This window comes from Neoarius graeffei, chromosome 23, assembly GCF_027579695.1.
Source record: "Neoarius graeffei isolate fNeoGra1 chromosome 23, fNeoGra1.pri, whole genome shotgun sequence".
Taxonomy (NCBI): Eukaryota; Metazoa; Chordata; class Actinopteri; order Siluriformes; family Ariidae; genus Neoarius; species Neoarius graeffei.
The window spans coordinates 49,754,172-49,775,808 of record NC_083591.1 but is presented as its reverse complement, the minus strand read 5'-3'; the positions used below and the strand labels follow the sequence as shown (position 1 = coordinate 49,775,808).

The window sequence follows — 21,637 nt, the reverse complement described above, 5'->3', positions numbered from 1 at the left end:
ACAGTGGCATGAAGACATGAAGTTTATCCTCTGAAAATATTTCACTCATTCACTTATATGTTCATCACTTGAAGATAAACTTCACATCTTCATGCCACTGTGGAATGTTTTTTAAATTATATATATATATATATATATATATATGAAAAGTTCCTGTTGTGTCCAGTTATGGTGTAACAATGCCAAACTGCCAAAAGAAATTTTATAAAAAGTCAAATCACCAGCACACAGATTTACAAACAGCACAATTTGGGAAGCAAAGAAAAAAAACATTTAATATTTGAAACATTTACAGTCTGAACATTAACACATTGCTCCTCTCTCACACAGAGCAGGTTAGACGATGTTTTGTCCTCCGATTCTCCAGGCCGAGCTGCAGCTTACACGTACCACAGGAAGCCAAATCTCTTGTGTAGAAGCTCCTCCTGGGGTCGAAGGTTAAAGAGCTCATCTGTGGTGGGAGTGACCCAGCGGTCGGTGTGGAAAACGCTCTCACCCACCTACACAGATTCCCAGCATGATTATAGATTTGTCATAACTGCATATCTCTTAGAAATACAGCTGGCAGAGTCTGAAAAACACTGGAACTTTCCGTTAAATGTACAGTTATCTATCTCACCTGTGATCTGACTTAACAGGCCAAAAGGACAAGCATTGAAAAATTCACTGGCTTTGAAGGAAAGTCAATCTGAAATACCTTCCAGCCCGGCACATCCTTCATGACGATGGCTTCCTCTTCCAGATTCTCGCGGAGCATCCGTAACGTCCTACAGGAACCGAGCGACGAGGAACACAAACGTGAGCAGGTGGTTATGTCAGGAATAACAGACCACTTGGTTATATGAAAATAATGCAATCATTTAGACATTTAAGGAAAAAAAAAAGTGGAGGCTCCTTTTTTTTTTTTAACCTCTAACAAACATAAAAGTGCATATTTTGGACCAATTTTGTTTTTTTTTTAATGAGTGATTCCACGCTTATGGGTACTGAAATGGGGACATGAACTTATTTTTAAAAATTCACCTAAAACCATTTCTTTTTTTACCATCAGGTCACAAAACATGTAATCTTTAATGAATGATATGTTAAAAGATAACTTTAATTTTCTGAGATGTAATAAAAACATATTTATATGCCAAAGTCAAGCCTATGAGTTCCAAAATGATGTCTGTTACATTACTTCTGTTACGATTGTCCATCTCGCGTCTGTTACAAATTAATTACAATCTAGCTATATACCATGTTAATCTTATTGAAAGAATGTGTATGTTTATTCTACTACACGTTTATTAATTATATTTGCTAAAACATCACCTTCCTATGTTTCAAAAAGTAATTCTACATTGTTAAAATTGAGAATATATATGTCCACAACACTTCTGTTACGTTCTGACTTTGGCATATAAATATGTTTTTATTACATCTCAGAAAATTAAAGTTATCTTTTAACATATCATTCATTAAAGATTACATGTTTTGTGACCTGATGGTAAAAAAAAAGAAATGGTTTTAGCTGAATTTTTAGAAATAAGTTCATGTCCCCATTTCAGTACCCATAAGCGTGGAATCACTCTTATATATGTCCCTTTACACACTCATCCAGAAGGGTGATTTTGCACAAGGCCATCTGTCTACAGCAGAAAAAAAATAAAATAACGCGTCTGGAAAAACCCCAAGGGAGTCTGGAGCCAGATTCGTGACGTCACCTGCGGAAGCGCCAGCAGGCTGCGCGAGCTTTGCACGGTTTCAGTGCACAGCCTGTGTAGACCAAGCGCTCCCATTTCTCTCTCATTGTCCGGTCTTTTGGGAAACGATGAGTACTAATCCCATCAAGATTGGTGTTGCTACACCCTCCTACGATACATCTGTTAACCATTTTAATAATTATGTGATAACGTTGAAGAAATTTGCAGAAAAGCACCAGGTCGTTTTCTCGTAAACAAGCCAGCACTGACGTAGGATTCAGAAGGAGGCGTCCCGCACGCGACGTCACGAAAATCAATGTTTGCCGGGAAATCCAAATGCCAAGTTTTTTCAGAGGCGGACCAATTCGCCTCAAACGGCTTGATTTCAACTGAATTGTTCTGGTATTGCACAAGATTAAAAAATTGCACAAAAATGTTAGATATTTGACCAAAGTTTAATATAAAATAGGAGAATTACGTTGATCTTGCTCCTGAATTTACCCGTGATACGCACTTTAACAATGTAAGCCATCTTATGGAGAGAAAAAAAATTGAGGATTCAGTTTCTCTTTGGTTGTAAAAGGTTTTTCAACACCAGCTTGCGTGTATCATTTTACTACAAACTATTAAATCATGACACCTCAACTAACAACAATCTGCATGTGCAGTGTGGTTGCTGTAAACATGAAAAAATGGAGACATAATAAAAGTCAAACATCTCACCTTCGGTCATGTTCAGCCTGTAGGAGAGGCAGGAGAGCGATCCGAGCCTCCAGCTCCTCAATGTGCAAACGCCTGGGACAGGGACACACACAACTGTAAGTTGTTGAACTCTGGAGTGGCTAATTATCATTTGTTGCAGCTAAATTACGAAGGATGCAGCTCAGATATTCACACCTACGGGCAATTTAGAATACCTACATGTCTCTGAACTGTGGAGGAAACCTGCGGGGTGACGGTGCTAACCACTACACCACTAACAAATCAGGGTCAATGCAGGAATCCTGAAGTTAAATTCAACTCCTTTCAAATATATTTTAAGAAATCTACACCATTTCAAGCTGTAACTAGTTGCATCAGCGACACACCTTTAACTTATATTTATTATACGTTGACTTTTGAGATCACAAAACTAAATCAATCAATCAGTTTTATTTTGTGATAACTTCGATGGACCACTGGATCGACACAACAGAATTCAGACAGTACAGGAGAGAACAAAGCTAAAGAGAATAAATTCAGCGACGAACCAAAATGCAGCGTCCTCCGACCATTCGTCCGAGAATCTGCGTTTCCGTGTTAGGTTTGTTAGTTTATAACCCATAAGGGGAGCATCACCTAGTGTGGTTAAACTGAAAGCAGTCGGGGGGTCCATGATCGTGCAAAATGTTTGACCTTTATGGATGACGTGGAGGTGGTGGAACAGACTGGAATCGCCAGCCAGTTAAAGGATATGGGACATGGATTTTTTTCTGGGTATAATTATGTATAAAGGACATAAGAAATGCCATCTAAATCACTGCAGGGCGTCAAAAATGTGAAAATCATCACATTATTCAACTTTTTTATACATCAGCGTAAAAATGAGCTAGGTGGTCACGTGACGTCACAAAAACTTTCCAAGGAGCCAGCGCTTGGGAATCTAATGTAAACAGGTTACCGAAATGGACACCATCGACAGTGACATTCCCGATGTTTCACAGAGATGTGAAGTTAGACCCTATCAATTCGAACCGATAGCTGGAAATTCACATGAACATGGATCTTGTCTTTACTCTGACGGGTCAGATGATTCCGAGAGTGAGAGTTCATTCAATCCCCATGAAACTGAAAGCGGTCGGCTGGATAGCACTTCCTGGTAAGTTAAAAACAATTCTGCTCAAAGGCTAATGATCTGTTGAAAGAAGGATTATTTTTGTATCGTACATTGAAAGTTCATCATAGATCTAGCTAAAGTCCGTTGCAAGCTAGTTTTTTTTTTGCTGATATTTTTCGAGATTGATTGAGATACAATGCTTCCAGAGTCCGAGATGAAAACATTCAAAATGGCGAAACGTCATCACACAGCCAACAACACTACGCCGTTTGGTGAAAGAGATGAAAATTAAGAAAAGTTAAACAAACTTACCAACATAACATTTATTTAAATGTCCATTAATGTTACAGGATTTCTTGACTGTCTCTACAGTTGTAGGAATGTTAGGCCCTGTATATTATGGCGCCATCACTGCCCCCATGAACCCGGCTATAGACCCCTTTCACATGACGTCACCGCGCCGCGAGATTTTGTTAGGCGCCATATTGGAAGACCGAGTACATGCACTCACAATATAAAAAGTACGAACGAGAGTAAAGTGACACGATGGATGATAATTCGGGTTATGTGAGTACATTACCAGCTGCAGAAAGGGCACGGTATGTGGAGAAACTGGCTGTGATTGATGGGTTTGACCCATATGATAAGACTCAGAAAAAATTGTGTGAATCCAAGCACACAGTTTAACGTAAAAGTTCGTTTATATCCCGACCTTGTCAGCTGTCAGGTTTATGTTAATGGACCCGGTAAGCTGGTAAATAATATTTTTTTTTTCTTTACCAAATTCTAACAGAAAATGAGAGCGCCCGAAAGGGAAAACCGAGCCGAGCCGCCTCACGGCTGTAATGCAAATTGCTTTCCTCCTCGGTATACAAGTGCACTTCCATGGCAGGGGAAAAGAAACTACATTCTGCCACCTATGTAGTCCCCTATTTAAACAAATAGGAGTCATTCAGGATTCAGCCATGTTTTTGCTCCGTGCTTTTACTCGACCAAAGTTATACAGTATTATGAGCTTTAAGTTGCATAAATAAAACCATTTGGTGAAACTTTGAAGAAGAGATTGTACTGGTTTAAAGTTTTTACCGAACGTTTTCATGTCGACTCCAATTAATACACTAGTAGAATCGATGACTAGTTTAGTAGGCCAAAACTTTTTTCAATTTTTGACTGTACCCGCCTGAAAAAACTTGCGACAGTCAAATGGGAAAAAAGCAAGCTGGTCATGTTGTACTGGACTAATCTATGACTGATGAGTATAGTAAGTGATACTAGTACTGATACAATAAAACAGACGACTGTAATCTGGTAGGCAGCACGATTTATATTATTTCTCCGTGTCAGATACATAAGGAGGACCTGACACCAATTCTGCCATCTGTTTGCTACCCAGACATTGTAAACTATTTGTTGTTTACACCAGCGCTCGAAACTAACGGTGTCCCGACGTCCCGGGGACCATAAAAAATGTCATCGGGACAAGTTATCATATCTGGGACAATCCTGGGACAATGGAAAAAAAATAGATCTAGAAAAAAAGTTCTACATTAAAGGTGCAGTACGAGATTTTGGAATAACGGTTCCCGCAAGCCATATTTTGAAAAGAAACACTCCCACCCCCCGCGTCTCCACCCCTCCTCCCCCTTATAAAGCCTGGGAAATTCCGCCTTTATAATGGGTGTCTATTGCGTTACACTCCAGTGGAGCTCGTTAAGTTAGAGTGTGTAGAGAGCTTGGAAAAATAGCTCAAACTTTCTCATTTAAACTGTGTTTTCAGCCCCAATTTTCACTCCACACACAATTTTCTCAAAAGTAGTAGCCACACTTGTCCTGATTCACACAATGTGTCTCCCTGAGCGATAGGATTTACAGTTTTTGAATGAGAAGCCTGAAAGTAACGAGAGCACAGCCGCGCAGCCTCATAGACTCCCATTATAAACGTGGCAGAAAAGTCACTCGTTTTTAACTCGCTCTAGTGACCTCATTTTTTACACTACAGACAAAAAAAATTACATCCGTGTGTTCAGGAGAGCCTTGTGGCGCTCACTATGAAAGAATTTTGTGAATATCTCCTTCCGTTTTCGTGTAAATCCCCGTTGTTTGGAGGGAGCGCACTGAGAGAATCCTGCGTTCTGTGTGGCACTCTGCTCGCTCTCACACACAGAAGGGACGGGCTGGTCGCGGGCTTCAGTCTGATTGACGTGTCAGTATCCAATCATTTTGAGGTGGTACCTCGATATGATTGGATGGCGTTTTTCCTTTATTTTACACTGTAGACTGGATTAAAATATTTTGTTTTTTGGGTCAAACCTTCTATTGTACTGCTTGTAACATGGGTGTGCATTTCATCCATTGATGGTATGGCTGATGGCTTTCAAAACATCTCTGAATGGGGCAACAGGTATATTACATAAAAATGGATAACGGTAATGGTGAAAATGATAAGTTGGCCTTATATATGCCAACAGATATTCAAGGTATAAGTAGATGAAACGAACATAAAAGGGGTCTTATTTTCAGCTAAAGTGTACTGCAGATGTAGTGAGTTGAAACATTTTCTGAATGAGCTAGTTGGCCCCTTTTAAATAAACAGGTATCTATTCATACAGTGAGATCGCCAAAGTTTAATAAACTGAAAATGCAATAACTGTAATTTTGAAGTAGATGATGTATAGGACATGTGTCACTTGTGTTTTGTGACTTATTGTAAAAATGATATAAAGGGTTCAAAATCGTATAGTTACAAATATAATAGTAACTTCATATGATAATATTAACCACTGGTTATTTCAGAGAGGAAAAAAATGGGGACACTATTGCTTCCATTCGGGACAATGCAACACAGAATTCGGGACCACTGGGGGACACAAAGAAAAAAAAAGTTAATTTCGAGCCCTGGTTTACACCCAGTGCCTACACTGCTGATGACTTGAAAGCCTACAAAGGGCTACAGGCTTACAATTATGTTGTTAGTGGCTTGGTTTGTGATATTACAGCTGTTATTAAGAATAACCTACACATAGTTATTATTATTAAATTGTAGAAGTCTGGGAGGCTTGCTCCTCATACAGTTATCAACTTGAGGCCAATTTAGCATGTTTTAAATCTGAATTTCTTGCGTTTGCTTACCTCAAAGTGTCCGCAGATCATGCACAGACTTATCCATTATATCCACAGTTTTTTGCCAAGTCTCACACAGGTTTCTTTCAAGTCTACTGTTGGGCCAATAAATCATAAATAAAACAGCTCAGATTTGTTTGTTTAAGTCGTTTGCCACTCCACTTTATTCTCGTGGGTTCACATACCGCTGCCGTTATCACGAGTTTGTTGGTCTTCCAAAACGGCGCAGGGTCTGTTTACTTCCGGTTTCGGGTGACGTCAGTGAAAGGGGTCTATACAGCCTCTTAAATTTGGCTTGGCAATTAATATCGCTCAGTACCTGAGTATTAATGTTGAAAGAATCCTCTGTGAAATGGTCCGAACACAGTTTGTGGGAAACAGTAGGTGCAAAGTTTTTTCTACGGCAGTAGTGAGCCCACACTTTCCTCAGCTTCGGGTCCTTGGGGAATGCAAAAAAACTTACTCCAGGGCATTTCCCATTGGAATTATTGCAACCATAAGCAGCACAATACACCATGATGTTCAATGTACGTTAAAGACTATAAAAACAATTTTCTTGTCATTCACTTCTCCATTCATCTACCCGCTTGTGCTGTGCCCGAAAGTTTTTGTGACGTATGATCACGTGACAGCGGCTCTTCCGGTTGTAAAATATGCATATCGGAGCTCGAGCAGAAATGCCATATAATCATCACGAATATAACGATTTTGCTGAATTTAATAGATGACTTTGTATTTGTTGATGCAATTAATTCATATTTTTAATGGAAAGAAACTGATATAGCGTGCATTTATGTTTCATGTCCCATATCCTTTAATAGGCTGTCCAGTCACTTATCTTTAAATCAAAACCATCAATCTATTCAAGTAAACCCAACAACCCCTTACAAGGCTTTCCAACATGTTACGCTGCATTTTAGAATATTAACTGACCAAATAATGCCACACTCCCGCGCTTTTCAAACTGTTAAAGAAAACAGACAGACAGACAATCTGATTGGCTGCTGCCAGTAAAATTCACACCTCATCCATACAGAATTCAACTAACTTTTTTCGCTCACTTCACCCGTCTACATCACTGTCACTTCTTGCCAATAAAACTCGAATGGAACATACAACTGCAATCAATAAAAAAAATAAGTCACAGCATACAAACGCTTTGGACAAAGCAGCTATTCAAATTGAAACAATAGCTCTAAAATGTAAATACCTCGTAAAATTACGATTAAAACATTTTAATAATTTTCAAGGGCCTTACATTTTTGCTGAACCGGTTTATTACCTTTTAATAGCTACTTTAAAACCCCACAGACTCCCTGGAAACGGTTTTACAGCAGATCTGTTCTGGACTGCATTACAGCACAAGTCCCTGTTCTGCAGCACATTCAGCATTACTCACAGAAATAAACGTTCTTTGGACGTCGTGACTCCTAATGGGCAGAAAAATTACAAATAGCTTTTTTTTTTTAAATGTTACCCTTCTTGTATATATTGTTAAAGTGATTTGTCCTGAAGACAAATTTTACATGAAATCATGTGTAAGAGGTCAAGCTAAATATCACCGACAAGCAAGTATTAATGCTGGAAAATAAAAACTATTTTTTCGCGGTCCGGTTTCCATCAAATCCTGCGCTCTGATCCTACGATACGGACCTCTGGCGACTCACTCGATCACAACAAACATCGTAGCAATTTTTGTCAACATTTATTTTCGCATTTCTCAGGAGAATAACATTAATTTTACATCATGGATAACGATAACGACAGTGTTCACAGCGAAAGCGTTTTACTACCCTGAGGAAGAAGAAATAAAAGAAAACATTTCAGGAGAAAGACAAAAACCTGTAACTGTTGCTAACGCCGAGCAAATACATGGCTGAATCCTGAATGACTCAGTTTTGTATGAATAGGGGACTACATAGGTGGCAAAATGTAGTTTTTTTTCCTGCCATGGAAGTGCACTTGTATACCGAGGAGGAAGCCATTTGCATTACAGCCGTGAATGAGGATTCAAAATGGCGGCTCGGCTCGGTTTTCCCTTTCGGGCGCTCTCGTTTTCTGTTAGAATTTGGTAAAGAAAACAAATAAATATATTACTTACCGGCTTAAGGTCGGTCCGTATGGTGAAATACTGTGACCTCGGCCTTGAATACTGACCTCGGCCCAGAGGGCCTCGCTCAGTACTTTCAAGACCTCGGTCACGGTATTTCCCGATACGGACCTCCCAGCTGGTAAATTATATATATCAAACATTAATTCCACAAAAAATAACCCTTCTAAACTCCAATTACAACTGCACTGTTGTGTCAGATAGAAAAAAAAAAAAAAAGCCATTTGAGGAGGCGGTTGATGCTTTAAGACCGCAGCTGTCCTGACTCAAGTGGTAATTCTATGATGATCATGTTTAACCAGATGCAGTGTGGAGCATTACTACGTCACAGCTCCAGCACTCCCAGTGCGATCCTGACCTCGGGTTACCGTCTGAGTCTCATTTGTCCTGTATGGGTTTCCTCTGGTTTCCTTCCACAATCCGAAAACACGCAGGAGGACTGTGGCTACTTTAAACCGTGCCTTTGTGGAAACGTGTGCGCTTTCTGATGAACTGGCATCAAATCCAGGTTTGTCTCTGGACAGACTCCATAACCAAAAACAAAGCGGTTAGTGAAGATAAATGAATTGTGTTTGACCAATCAGTGGTCTGCTCTACATCCAGCTCCATCTAGTCACGCCTGTTTGGTTCTGATGGTACCTGGATGAAAAGGGGAACCAAATTATACCGAGTACTTCGGGTATCGTATGGAGAGGCGGCACGGTGGTGTAGTGGTTAGCACTGCCGCCTCACAGCAAGAAGGTTCCAGGTTCGAACCTCACAGCCAACAGGGGCCTTTCTGTGTGGACTTTGCATGTTCTCCCTGTGTCTGTGTGGGTTTCATCCACAGTCCAAAGACATGCAGATTAGGGAAAATACCCAGCCACAAGACAGTGCATGCTTTGCGCCGGTCCCAAGCCCAGATAAACTGGGGAGGAATGCATCAGGAAGGGAATCCAGTGTAAAACCTATGCCAAATCAAATATGCAGAACAAATGGGCTGTGACGACCCCTAACAGGAGCAGCTGAAAGAAGATGACGACTTTGGGTATTGTACGAGACACCTGACAATGGAAAAGATGACAAAAAATACAGTCTGGTGCAAAAGCACCATATGAGAATGTTCTCAATCATTGGGACTTCTCTTCCCTCCATTCACGACATTGCACCAAGGCGCTGCATGTCTCGAGCCAGTAACATCATCAGTGACCCCTCACACCCTCACTATGGACTGTTCTCCAGTCTGGCCTCTGGAAAGAGTTCCGCAGCATTCGGTGCAGGACCGCCAGGTTCTGTAACAGCTTTTCCTCCAGGTCACCAGACTGCTGAACTCCAAACCCAAACTTCTATTTATAACTTGAACATTTCCTAATTGATAATCTGGCTCCGGATAAGCAGATGAAGACGAGACATTTCCTAATTCCACAGGACACTTTATACGATTGCGGCACGGTGGTGTAGTGGTTAGCACAGTCGCCTCACAGCAAGAAGGTTCTGGGTTCAAGCCCAGCAGCCGGCGAGGGCCTTTCTGTGTGGAGTTTGCATGTTCTCCCCATGTCTGCGTGGGTTTCCTCCGGGTGCTCCGGTTTCCCCCCACAGTTCAAAGACATGCAGTTAGGTTAACATGGGGTGGCCTTGGGCTGAGGTGCCCTTGAGCGAGGTACTTAACCCCTGACCGTGGGTGGTAAAAGAAAGCAACTGGACTTGCTTGAAGACGTTTCACCTCTCATCCGAAAGGCTTCTTCAGTTCTGTCTAACTAATAGGGAGTATCAGGTATTTATCCTCTCATGGATGAAAAGCAATCCTAACATGTCGTTGAGTCAAAACACAGCTGGGTTGCTGTTTTCAGTGACTCACAGGAGGACAGAGAGAACCAGCAATCCATTGATCACCCCAATGACTCTCGAGGCCGTTCACACCCAGCCCCCAGTGACCCACACCAACAGGATGACTCAAGCTACATCCACACGACAACGGCAACGAGATGTTATTTAAAAATATATCGCGTCCAAATGGGCAACAATCAGTAAAATATCAGGTCCATATGGCAACGCAACACTTGCTGAAAACGATGCAATACACATGCCACACCTCTAGGGGCGCTGTAAGACGGTCCCTTTGGAGATACCAGAACAATAGAAGTAACGACGCATGCGCATAAACTATTATGCGCGAGACTTCATATTAGCCACAAAGTCAGAAAAATCTGTTTGTAAAATTACATTATAATGACCAAATACAATGAAAAGTATTTTTCCAGTCTCACCTGTGAAAGGTAATCCCATGTGATCTCGTTTGGACAGAAAACCTGTTGGTACAGTTAAACGCAGCTAATCTTTATTCTCCGCTTTGACCTTTCCAAAATGGCGGCGAGGATGACGTATGATTCTACGCGGAAGGCGGCGTCTTCAATGGTCCGGAATAAATTGAATGCTACACGTTGATGGATTAATTTGTTGTTTCTCACCTGTGAAAGGTAATCCCATATGATCTCGTTTGGACGGTAAACCTGTTGGTACAGTTAAACGCAGCTAATCTTTATTCTCCGCTTTGACCTCTCCAATATGGCGGCGAGGATCACGTATGATTCTACGCGGAAGGCGGCGTCTTTAATGGTCCGGAATAAATTGGATTAATTTGCTCCTCTACGCCCTTTTTGAGGAATGTATTGTCGGACTTAAATCAACATCTGAAGAGGTGAGATCGCTCCTTTTTTCCCCTATTTTTGCTGGCGGGATTGACTCTCTCTCTCACTTTGCACCATTACACAATAAATATTCACAGTGAAAATATTTTGTAAGCGCGTTTCATGAACCAAGTTATAGGATTTGTTGACAACTCGCATCGCAATGAGAAGATCATTGGCACTACTGGTGTTAAGAATCAGACCATTTCATAAATGAATATTTTGCTGTAGAGCTGCAGTGTTTGTACAATTGCATGTTTTTGCTTCACTATTACTGTCACTATTCTGCTTCTTGCATTACTACTGTGAACTAACACTGAACATAATAATAATAATAATAATATCTAAGCTCGTGTTTCACTCTCACTAGTGCTCTGTAAGGCTTTTTCCTGGTGATATTCGTTACACTTCTACCCGGCGTGAAGCACTCACAGTCATGTGGTTGTGACGTCATCGTAAACAAATCCGTTCTACTCATCCAGACGACTTCACAACGGCAACGTTGCCAGATCTTTCCACTCTGGAACCCGTTCTCAAAAAGATTGCGTTTTGGGCACCCAAAACGCCGGTGCCGTGTGGACGCCAGGCCTAAACGATAAGCAATTGTATCGGAGTCACCTGAATCTGTTGCCGTGTGGACAGGGCCTCAATGACACCTTAGGATTGCTTTTCATCCATGAGAGGATAAATACCTGATACTCTCTATTAGTCAGACAGAACTGAAGAAGCCTTTCGGATGAGAGGTGAAACGTCTTCAAGAATCTTCAAGCAAGTCCAGTTGCTCTCTTTTACCACCCACAGTTTACTATGACCTGGAGGACTGAGAACCTTCACAGACGAGACTGACCCCTGACTGCTCCCCAGGCGCTCTAGTGTGGCTGCCCACTGCTCTGTGTGTGCGTGTGCGCATGTTCACTGCTTCAGACGGGTTAAATGCAGAGGATCAATCTCACTGTGCTTGAAGTGTGCATGTGACAAAGGTTTCTTCTGTAATATTTTTGCTGCTGCATAATTTAATACGCTTCATATTTAATTCCGTGCTGAGCCAAATTGCAACGAAATTTCGTTCGGTGTACGCTTGCTGCATACTGAAAGACAACCTTTATTGTCAAAGTCTATTGCATGAGTATCGTCCGATACACAGATGTCAGAGATCAGGATTGGATCAACAACAGAAAACTTGGGATCAGTGCAGGAATAATCACAGCATCTGACTCTACCTTCTCTCTCTGTTCCATTTGAAAAGTCTCCAGTAGCCGAAGAGCATGACTCCAATCCCAATGCCAAACATACTGTAACCTGTGAATTAAAAACAATAACTACATCACAACAAATCAGCTGCTTCCACCATCAACATCCTGTAATTATTTCTGCCTGGAAGAAAAAAAATCTAATTTCTCAAAAGGTGTAGTTTTTTTTTTTACTTATTAAAGACATTATGATCTATCACACACACAGATAGAGCATAATGTCTTTAATAAGTAAAAAAAATATCTATATCTATCTATCTATCACATTCACACACATTTTTTACTTATTAAAGACATTATGCTCTATCTCTACCTATCTGTGTGAGAGAGTTATTTTTTTTACTTAAAGACATTATGATCTATGTGTGTGAATGTGATTATCTATCTATCTATCTATCTATCTATCTATCACATTCACACACATAGATCATAATGTCTTTAATAAGTAAAAAAAATAACTCTCACACACACATAGGTAGAGATAGAGCATAATGTCTTTAATAAGTAAAAAATATCTATCTCACACACACACAGATAGATAGATCATAATGTCTTTAATAAGTAAAAATAACCTCTCTCTCACACACAGATAGGTAGAGATAGAGCATAATGTCTTTAATAAGTAAAAAAAATCTCTCTCTCTCACACACACAGAGATAGACGTCTTTAATAAGTAAAAAAATAACTATCTAGCCTCTCACACACACACACACACACAGCATAATGTCTTTAATAAGTAAAAAAAAACACACACACACACACAGATATTAAAGACATTATGCTCTATCTGTGTGTGTGTGAGAGTTATTTTTTTTACTTATTAAAGACATTATGCTCTATCTATGTGTGTGTGTGTGAGAGAGAGAGGCTAGATAGTTAGTTATTTTTTTACTTATTAAAGACGTCTATCTCTGTGTGTGTGAGAGATTTTTTTTTTACTTATTAAAGACATTATGCTCTATCTAAGTAAAAAAAAATATCTCTCTCACACACACAGAGATAGACGTCTTTAATAAGTAAAAAAATAACTATCTAGCCTCTCTCTCTCACACACACACACAGATAGAGCATAATGTCTTTAATAAGTAAAAAAAATAACTCTCACACACACACACAGATAGAGCATAATGTCTTTAATAAGTAAAAAAACCTCTCTCACACACACACAGATAGAGCATAATGTCTTTAATAAGTAAAAAAACCTCTCTCACACACACAGATAGAGCATGTCTTTAATAAGTAAAAAAACCTCTCTCACACACACACAGATAGAGCATAATGTCTTTAATAAGTAAAAAAAACCTCTCTCACACACACAGATAGATAGAGAGCAAAATGTCTTTAATAAGTAAAAAAAACTCTCTCTCACACACAGATAGATAGATAGATAGATAGATAGATAGATAGATAGATAGATAGATAGATAGATAGAGAGCATAATGTCTTTAATAAGTAAAAAAAACCTCTCTCTCACACAGATAGATAGAGAGCAAAATGTCTTTAATAAGTAAAAAAAACTCTCTCTCACACAGATAGATAGATAGATAGATAGAGAGCATAATGTCTTTAATAAGTTAAAAAAAACCTCTCTCACACACACAGATAGAGAGCAAAATGTCTTTAATAAGTAAAAAAAACTCTCTCTCACACACAGATAGATAGAAAGATAGAGAGCATAATGTCTTTAATAAGTAAAAAAAACCTCTCTCTCTCACACACAGATAGATAGATAGATAGCAAAATGTCTTTAATAAGTAAAAAACTCTCTCTCACACACACACAGATAGATAGATAGATAGATAGATAGATAGATAGATAGAGAGAGCATAATGTCTTTAATAAGTAAAAAAAAATCCCTCTCTCTCACACACACACACAGATAGATAGATAGATAGATAGATAGATAGATAGATAGATAGAGCATAATGTCTTTAATAAGTTAAAAAAAAACTCTCTCTCTCTCACACACACACACACACACACACACACAGACAGACTTTATTTAGGAAAATAAATTAAACCATCCTGGTTTAGAAAGATTTAGCTAGAAATCCTCTCTAAAAACTGATTTCTACAACTATTACATAGTTTTGGGTCAAGCAGAAACAAATAAACAGTAAATATCACCCAGTGTTGGTGTAAACTCAATGTTAGCGTTAGCTCCCGAGCTCGCTGTGCTATTTCCGAACACCAACACGCCATTTAAAACAACAAATCTGATACCACACTAACTAAACCTCAGTATACTGACCAGAAAGCCCCCTTTTCGGTAGGTTTCTCTTGTAATCAATGGGACCATAACCTCCTGGAGGAGGCATGTCCTGCTTCACCTTGGACGCCGCCATCTTCCTCCCAGGAACACCAACACTGTCGGTTGTATTCCCACCCGTTTTCCGGTTAACCACGCCCACGGAGCGAAGATTGCTCGTAATATGTGCACGCTATCCAATCAGAGAGCTGCTTTGGCGTCTGACTTTCTAGCCAACCCGAGGGCAGGAGGCGGGACTCGTGAATGTAACATTTGCTCTTTGTCGCCCTCTCCTGTGAACTACAGGTATTACAATTTTTATTTTTTTGAGTAATATTTATCGTAAAACCTTTTATCCTACATAAAATACATAATTCCTGTGCAGGAAAATGGGTTTTGCGAATAGTGATGTGAGAAAGAGAGTGCAGGCAGGGTGGAGCAGTTGGAGAAGGATTTCGGGAGTCATTTGTGATCGGAAAGTCCCAGCAAAAGTGAAAGGTAAGATGTATGAGAGAGTAGTGAGACCAGCTGTGATGTACGGATTGGAGACCGTACCCTTAACGAAGAGACAGGAGGCAAAGTTGGAGGTGGCGGAGTTGAGGATGTTAAGGTTTGCGATGGGAGGTTGGACAGGATAAGGAACGAGCACATCAGAGGGACAGCACATGTGGAGAGCTTGGGAATTAAGCTAAGAGAGATGAGACTGAGATGGTACGGGCGCATCCTGAGAAGAGATGCAGAGCATGTGGGAAGGAGAATGTTGAGGATGGAGCTGCCAGGCACACGAAAACGAGGAAGGCCAAAGAGGAGATACATGGATGTGGTGAGAGAGGACATGAAAGTGGTAGAGAAGGATGTGGAAGACAGGGAGCAATGGAGATGAAAGATCCGCTGTGGTGACCCCTAATCAAGAGCAGCCAAAAGATGATGATTTACGATAAAAGGTTTGACAAAAAGTGTTTCAGAACTTCAGAAAAAGCACACACCATATACTGCTTTTAAACATCAAATAACAGTTGAGGATGTAAATTGTAGTAATTTATAGAAAGGCTACTAGGTGTCTCTCAATCAGCCAAATCAGATCTGGCACCAAGTCAACTTTTGGTAGGTACTAGCCACTGCATACCAGGAACACCCCAAAAGACCTGCTGGTTTGGAGATGCCCAGACCCAGTCGTGTAGCAATCACAATTTGACTCCTGTCAAAGTCACTCAGAACCTACACTTGTCCATTTTTCCCCACTTCCAACACATTAACTTCAAGAACTGACTGATTGTTCACTTGCTGCCCACTATATCCCATCCTTTGACAGGTGCCATTATAATGAGATAATCAAATGTTAGATTAGATTAGATTCACATTATTCATCCCACATCGGGGAAATTCACATGTTACAGTAGCAAGAAAATGTCAAACAGATAACAAATAAAACTGAAATAAAAATTAGACAAACGAAGGATTAAATACAGAGGGCTATTTGCATTATCTACCATGAAAAAGTATAGAAAAATTGCCTTATTGAGAGGCTCGGAAAAATTGCACATTACAGGTAGACTCTGTATATATACACACATATATACATAAATAATATTTATATATATCTATAAATATGCATAAAAATAGTTTAGGGCCTATATTATTGCACATAATTGCATCGATGAGAGATGGCAGAGGTAGTAGTGGTGAAGTAGTGCAAATTAAATGACAAACAGGTTATTGTTGCTACGTTACAAGTTGTGGGTGTTATACAGTCTGACAGCAGTAGGTATGAATGACCTGCGGTACCTCTCCTTCTTACACTGTGGGCAGGGCTCGAAATTAACTTTTTTTCTTTGTGTCCCCCAGTGGTCCCGAATGGAAGCAATAGTGTCCCCATTTTTTTCCTCTCTGAAATAACCAGTGGTTAATATTATCATATGAAGTTACTATTATATTTGTAACTATACAATTTTGAACCCTTTATATCATTTTTACAATAAGTCACAAAACACAAGTGACACATGTCCAATACATCATCTACTTCAAAATTACAGTTATTGCATTTTCAGTTTATTAAACTTTGGCAATCTCACTGTATGAATAGATACCTGTTTATTTAAAAGGGGCCAACTAGCTCATTCAGAAAATGTTTCAACTCCCTACATCTGCAGTACACTTTAGCTGAAAATAAGACCCCTTTTATGTTCGTTTCATCTACTTATACCTTGAATATCTGTTGGCATATATAAGGCCAACTTATCATTTTCACCATTACCGTTATCCATTTTTATGTAATATACCTGTTGCCCCATTCAGAGATGTTTTGAAAGCCATCAGCCATACCATCAATGGATGAAATGCACACCCATGTTGCAAGCAGTACAATAGAAGGTTTGACCCAAAAAACGAAATATTTTAATCCAGTCTACAGTGTAAAATAAAGGAAAAACGCCATCCAATCATATCGAGGTACCACCTCAAAATGATTGGATACTGACACGTCAATCAGACTGAAGCCCGCGACCAGCCCGGCCCTTCTGTGTGTGTGTAAGGCTGCTCGGCCATAGAAGGTTCACGCTGCACGCTACACGTTCACGTGAAGAACCGGACCCTGGGCCATTAAACTTCATGCTTGGATGTTCACGTGTTGCGTCTGTTCTACTTTGACCGAGTAACCAACAATATGGACTCTTCGGATGACGACGATTGCCTCATTCTGCTTTTACTGAGACAGAGGAAGAGAAAAAGGAACAGAATTTGGAGCCGAGAACACTTCCTTCTGAGAGAAACCCGTGGTGAATTTCACCGAACATTCTATAATCTGCTTGACAATCCCGATGAAGAACTATTTTTCAATTATACCATTCAATTATATTTTTTCTGAAGTTTTCCCCTGAAAGCATAGAGTTATCTCCCTAGACCCGTTCTGATTGGCTGGCGCGGCGGTGACCGCATGCATTGACTGGAATTTCCGTCTTCACGCCTAGAAAAAAGTGTGCATGTTCATTTCACGCTTCACGCGTGAAGTGTGCAGCGTGCAACGTGAACGCCGTTCTATGGCCCAGAGCAAGTCATGCTACGTTTGTCCACTTTTCTTTACACGCGTGTAGCGTGCAGCATGCAGCGTGAACCTTCTATGGCCCAGCAGCCTAAGAGAGAGCGAGCAGAGTGTCACACAGAGCGCAGGATTCTCTCAGTGCGCTCCCTCCAAACAACGGGGATTTACACAAAAACGGAAGGAGATATTCACAAAATTCTTTCATAGTGAGCGCCACAAGGCTCTCCTGAACACACGGATGTAATTTTTTTTGTCTGTAGTGTAAAAAATGAGGTCACTAGAGCGAGTTAAAAACGAGTGACTTTTCTGCCACGTTTATAATGGGAGTCTATGAGGCTGCGCGGCTGTGCTCTCGTTACTTTCAGGCTTCTCATTCAAAAACTGTAAATCCTGCTCAGGTAGACACATTGTGTGAATCAGGACAAGTGTGGCTACTACTTTTGAGAAAATTGTGCGTGTGGAATGAAAATTGGGGCTGAAAACACAGTTTAAATGAGAAAGTTTGAGCTATTTTTCCAAGCTCTCTACGCTCTAACTTAACGAACTCCGCTGGTGTGTAACGCAATAGACACCCATTATAAAGCCAGAATTTCCCAGGCTTTATAAGGGGGAGGAGGGGTGGAGATGCGGGGGGTGGGAGTGTTTCTTTTCAAAATATGGCTTGTGGGAACCGTTATTCCAAAATCTCGTACTGCACCTTTAATGTAGAACTTTTTTTCTAGATCTGTTTTTTCCGGGCGGCACGGTGGTGTAGTGGTTAGCGCTGTCGCCTCACAGCAAGAAGGTCCTGGGTTCGAGCCCTGGGGCCGGCGAGGGCCTTTCTGTGCGGAGTTTGCATGTTCTCCCCGTGTCCGCGTGGGTTTCCTCCGGGTGCTCCGGTTTCCCCCACAGTCCAAAGACATGCAGGTTAGGTTAACTGGTGACTCTAAATTGAGCGTAGGTGTGAATGTGAGTGTGAATGGTTGTCTGTGTCTATGTGTCAGCCCTGTGATGACCTGGCGACTTGTCCAGGGTGTACCCCGCCTTTCGCCCGTAGTCAGCTGGGATAGGCTCCAGCTTGCCTGCGACCCTGTAGAAGGATAAAGCGGCTAGAGATAATGAGATGAGATCTATTTTTTCCATTGTCCCGGGATTGTCCCAGATATGATAATTTTGTCCCCCGATGACATTTTTTTATGGTCCCTGGGACACCGTTAGTTTCGAGCGCTGACTGTGGGTGTTAGAGCTGTGGTCAAAAAAAATCGATCCACGATTCGATATCGATTCACACGAAAAAAACACGATATCGATCCAACAACATGTGAATCGATTTGTGAATATCACAAATCGATTGTGAACAATATGTGAATCGATAACACTATTTTCTCGAACGCGCAAGGGACTATTTTCTCCAATGCGCAAGGAGCACTATAAAAGCGGGTGCTGGCAAAACGAAACTTATAAAGAAAACAAGAAGATGGACGAAGCTGCCCGGTTAAAAACACCGCCGGGGATGAAGTCGGATGTGTGGAAACACTTCGGCTTCAAACGGTATGAGGACAGAGACGAACTGGACAAAACGAATGCAGTTTGCAAGTTGTGCCAAATAGAAGTAAAATATCTGGGCAATACCACCAATCTAAAGAAACCATTTATCCAGGCACCACCTCGAGACAGCTAGTGCTAAACCTGACGCGAAGCAGACGGCACTTGAAAATGCATTTGGTGTGAAATTTCCCCCACAGTCTAAGCGTGCTATGAGCCTTACAGAGGGAGTCGGGATCTTTATTTGTAAAGACCTCCACCCCTACAGCGTAGTCGAAAATGCTGGGTTTAGGCTACTAGTAAAGAGGTTAGAGCCACGCTACGTCTTGCCCAGCCGAAAACATCTAAGCGAGACAGTAATTTCTTGACTGATGAGCTTTTTTTTTTTTGTGTGTGTGTTCAGAAACCCAGACCTGGGTATGTTATTTAACTAGAAGAGGGCCACCAAATGTCATAGTTTGTTACACTCTGAGACTTATCAGTCAAACATAATTTCTTGACTGATGAGCTATTTTTTTTGTGGTCAGAAACCCAGACCTGGGTATGTTATTTAACTAAAAGAGGGCCACCAAATGTCATAATTTTGATTTAGACTTCAAATAAAACCTGGATGTGTTTCATTCCAAAATAAATAAGCTTTCTTTCAAACTTGAACTCTTGTCTCTCTGTGTGTCCCTCTTACACATACACAGATACAAGCACAAACAGACATGGAGCTGTTTGTCAATAGGGTCAGTTTTTATTTAAAAGTTTTAAAGTGACAATACAGCAATATGTACATGAATCGATATCGAATCGGATCGAGACCTAATGAATCGAAATCGAATCGATCCAGGAAATCCGGATCGATTCCCAGCCCTAGTGGGTGTAGCAGTCTACTACCAAAAGAGCTGCTTAAAGCCCCCACAGCCTCGTGTAGGGGGTGAGAGGGGTTATCCATGATTGAGGTCAGCTTGGTTAACATCCTCCTCTCACCCACCACCTCAATGGAGTCCAGAGGACAGTCCAAGACTGAGCCAGCCCTTCTGACCAGTTTACTCACTTCACCTGTTAGTAATATGTACACACATCTGGAAAGAGAACTGGCAACTGGGTCATGAGCACCCAAGGTTCACTGATGTGCATGGGTAACAAAGGCTATCTGGTCCGATCCCACACAAGAGTTACTGTAGCACAAAGGTGTCAGAACACAGCACATCACAGCTTGCTGCATGAGGGGCTGCGTAGCCACAGACCGCTCAGTGCCCATCCTAATCCCTGTCCACCGCTGAAAGCACCTGCAATAGGCATGTGAGCATCAGAACTGGACTATGGAGTAATGAAAGAAGGTGGCCTGGTCTGACGAATCACGTTTCCTTTTACATCATGTGGATGGTTAGGGGTGTGAGCGCGTGCATGTGCAAGCACACTTACCTGGGGAAAAGATTGCAAAGGATGGACTAGGGGAAGGTGGTAAGCCACTGGAGGCAGGGTGATACTCTGGGCAACGTTCTGCTGGGAAACTATAGGTTCTCGTATTCACATAGATGTTACTTTGGCGTGTACCACCTACCTAAACTTTATTGCAGACTAAGTACACCCCTTCATGGCAACAGTATTCCCTAATGGCAGAGGCTTCTTTCAGCAGGATGTGCCCGGCCACACTGCAAAAACAGCTAAGAAATGGTTTGAGGAACATGACAAATCGTTCAAGATGTTGACTTGGTCTCAATGTGATCAAATCATTTGTGGGACGTGCTGGACATGGAGCCCCTACCTAGCAACTTGCAGGACTTAAAGGATCTGCTTCTCACGTCTTGATGCCAGACACCACAGCACACCTTCAGAGCTCTTGTGCAGATCACACAAGATCTCGATGGATCAGAGCTATTTTGGCAGCACAAGGGGCACCTACACAATATTAGGCAGGTGGTTTTAATGCTATGGCTGTTTATTATATCCATCCATCCATCTACACCACTTATTGGTCAGGCTCGTTGGGGAAACTGGGGCCAATCCCAGCTGATTTCTGACAAGAGGCGGGGTTCACCCTGGGCAGGTCACCAACCTCTCAAAGCTAACACAGAGACAAACAACCATTCACATGCAGATTCACACCTATGGGCAATTTAGAGGAAGCAGTTGACTAAGGTGAGGTTTACATTAGACCGTATCAGTGGATCATCAGATTAACGTTTTTAA

The 21,637-nt window shown here is 41.1% G+C and overlaps 1 protein-coding gene across 1 annotated transcript; it reads right to left on the bottom strand.

Annotated features, from left to right (window-relative positions):
- Positions 1-248: 248 nt before the first annotated feature.
- ndufa13 (NADH:ubiquinone oxidoreductase subunit A13) lies at positions 249-15,039 on the bottom strand. Its single transcript, XM_060905382.1, has 5 exons — positions 14,899-15,039; positions 12,618-12,696; positions 2,409-2,480; positions 698-767; positions 249-500 (listed from the first exon to the last, which is right to left on the bottom strand). Exons 1-5 carry the CDS (start codon positions 14,990-14,992, stop codon positions 381-383), a joined length of 435 nt encoding a protein of 144 aa, XP_060761365.1. The 5' UTR covers positions 14,993-15,039; the 3' UTR covers positions 249-380.
- Between the last annotated feature and the right edge of the window lie 6,598 nt (positions 15,040-21,637).

Bases quoted from the DNA above. Each gene is read 5' to 3' on its own strand.
- ndufa13 (XM_060905382.1), bottom strand. From the start codon at position 14,992: ATGGCGGCGTCCAAGGTGAAGCAGGACATGCCTCCTCCAGGAGGTTAT. The intron at 768-2,408 runs GTGAGATGTTTG...CGGTTCCTGTAG, and splicing joins CAGGCTGAACATGACCGAAG to GACGTTACGGATGCTCCGCG. The intron at 501-697 runs GTATTTCAGATT...GAATCTGTGTAG, and splicing joins AGGATGTGCCGGGCTGGAAG to GTGGGTGAGAGCGTTTTCCA.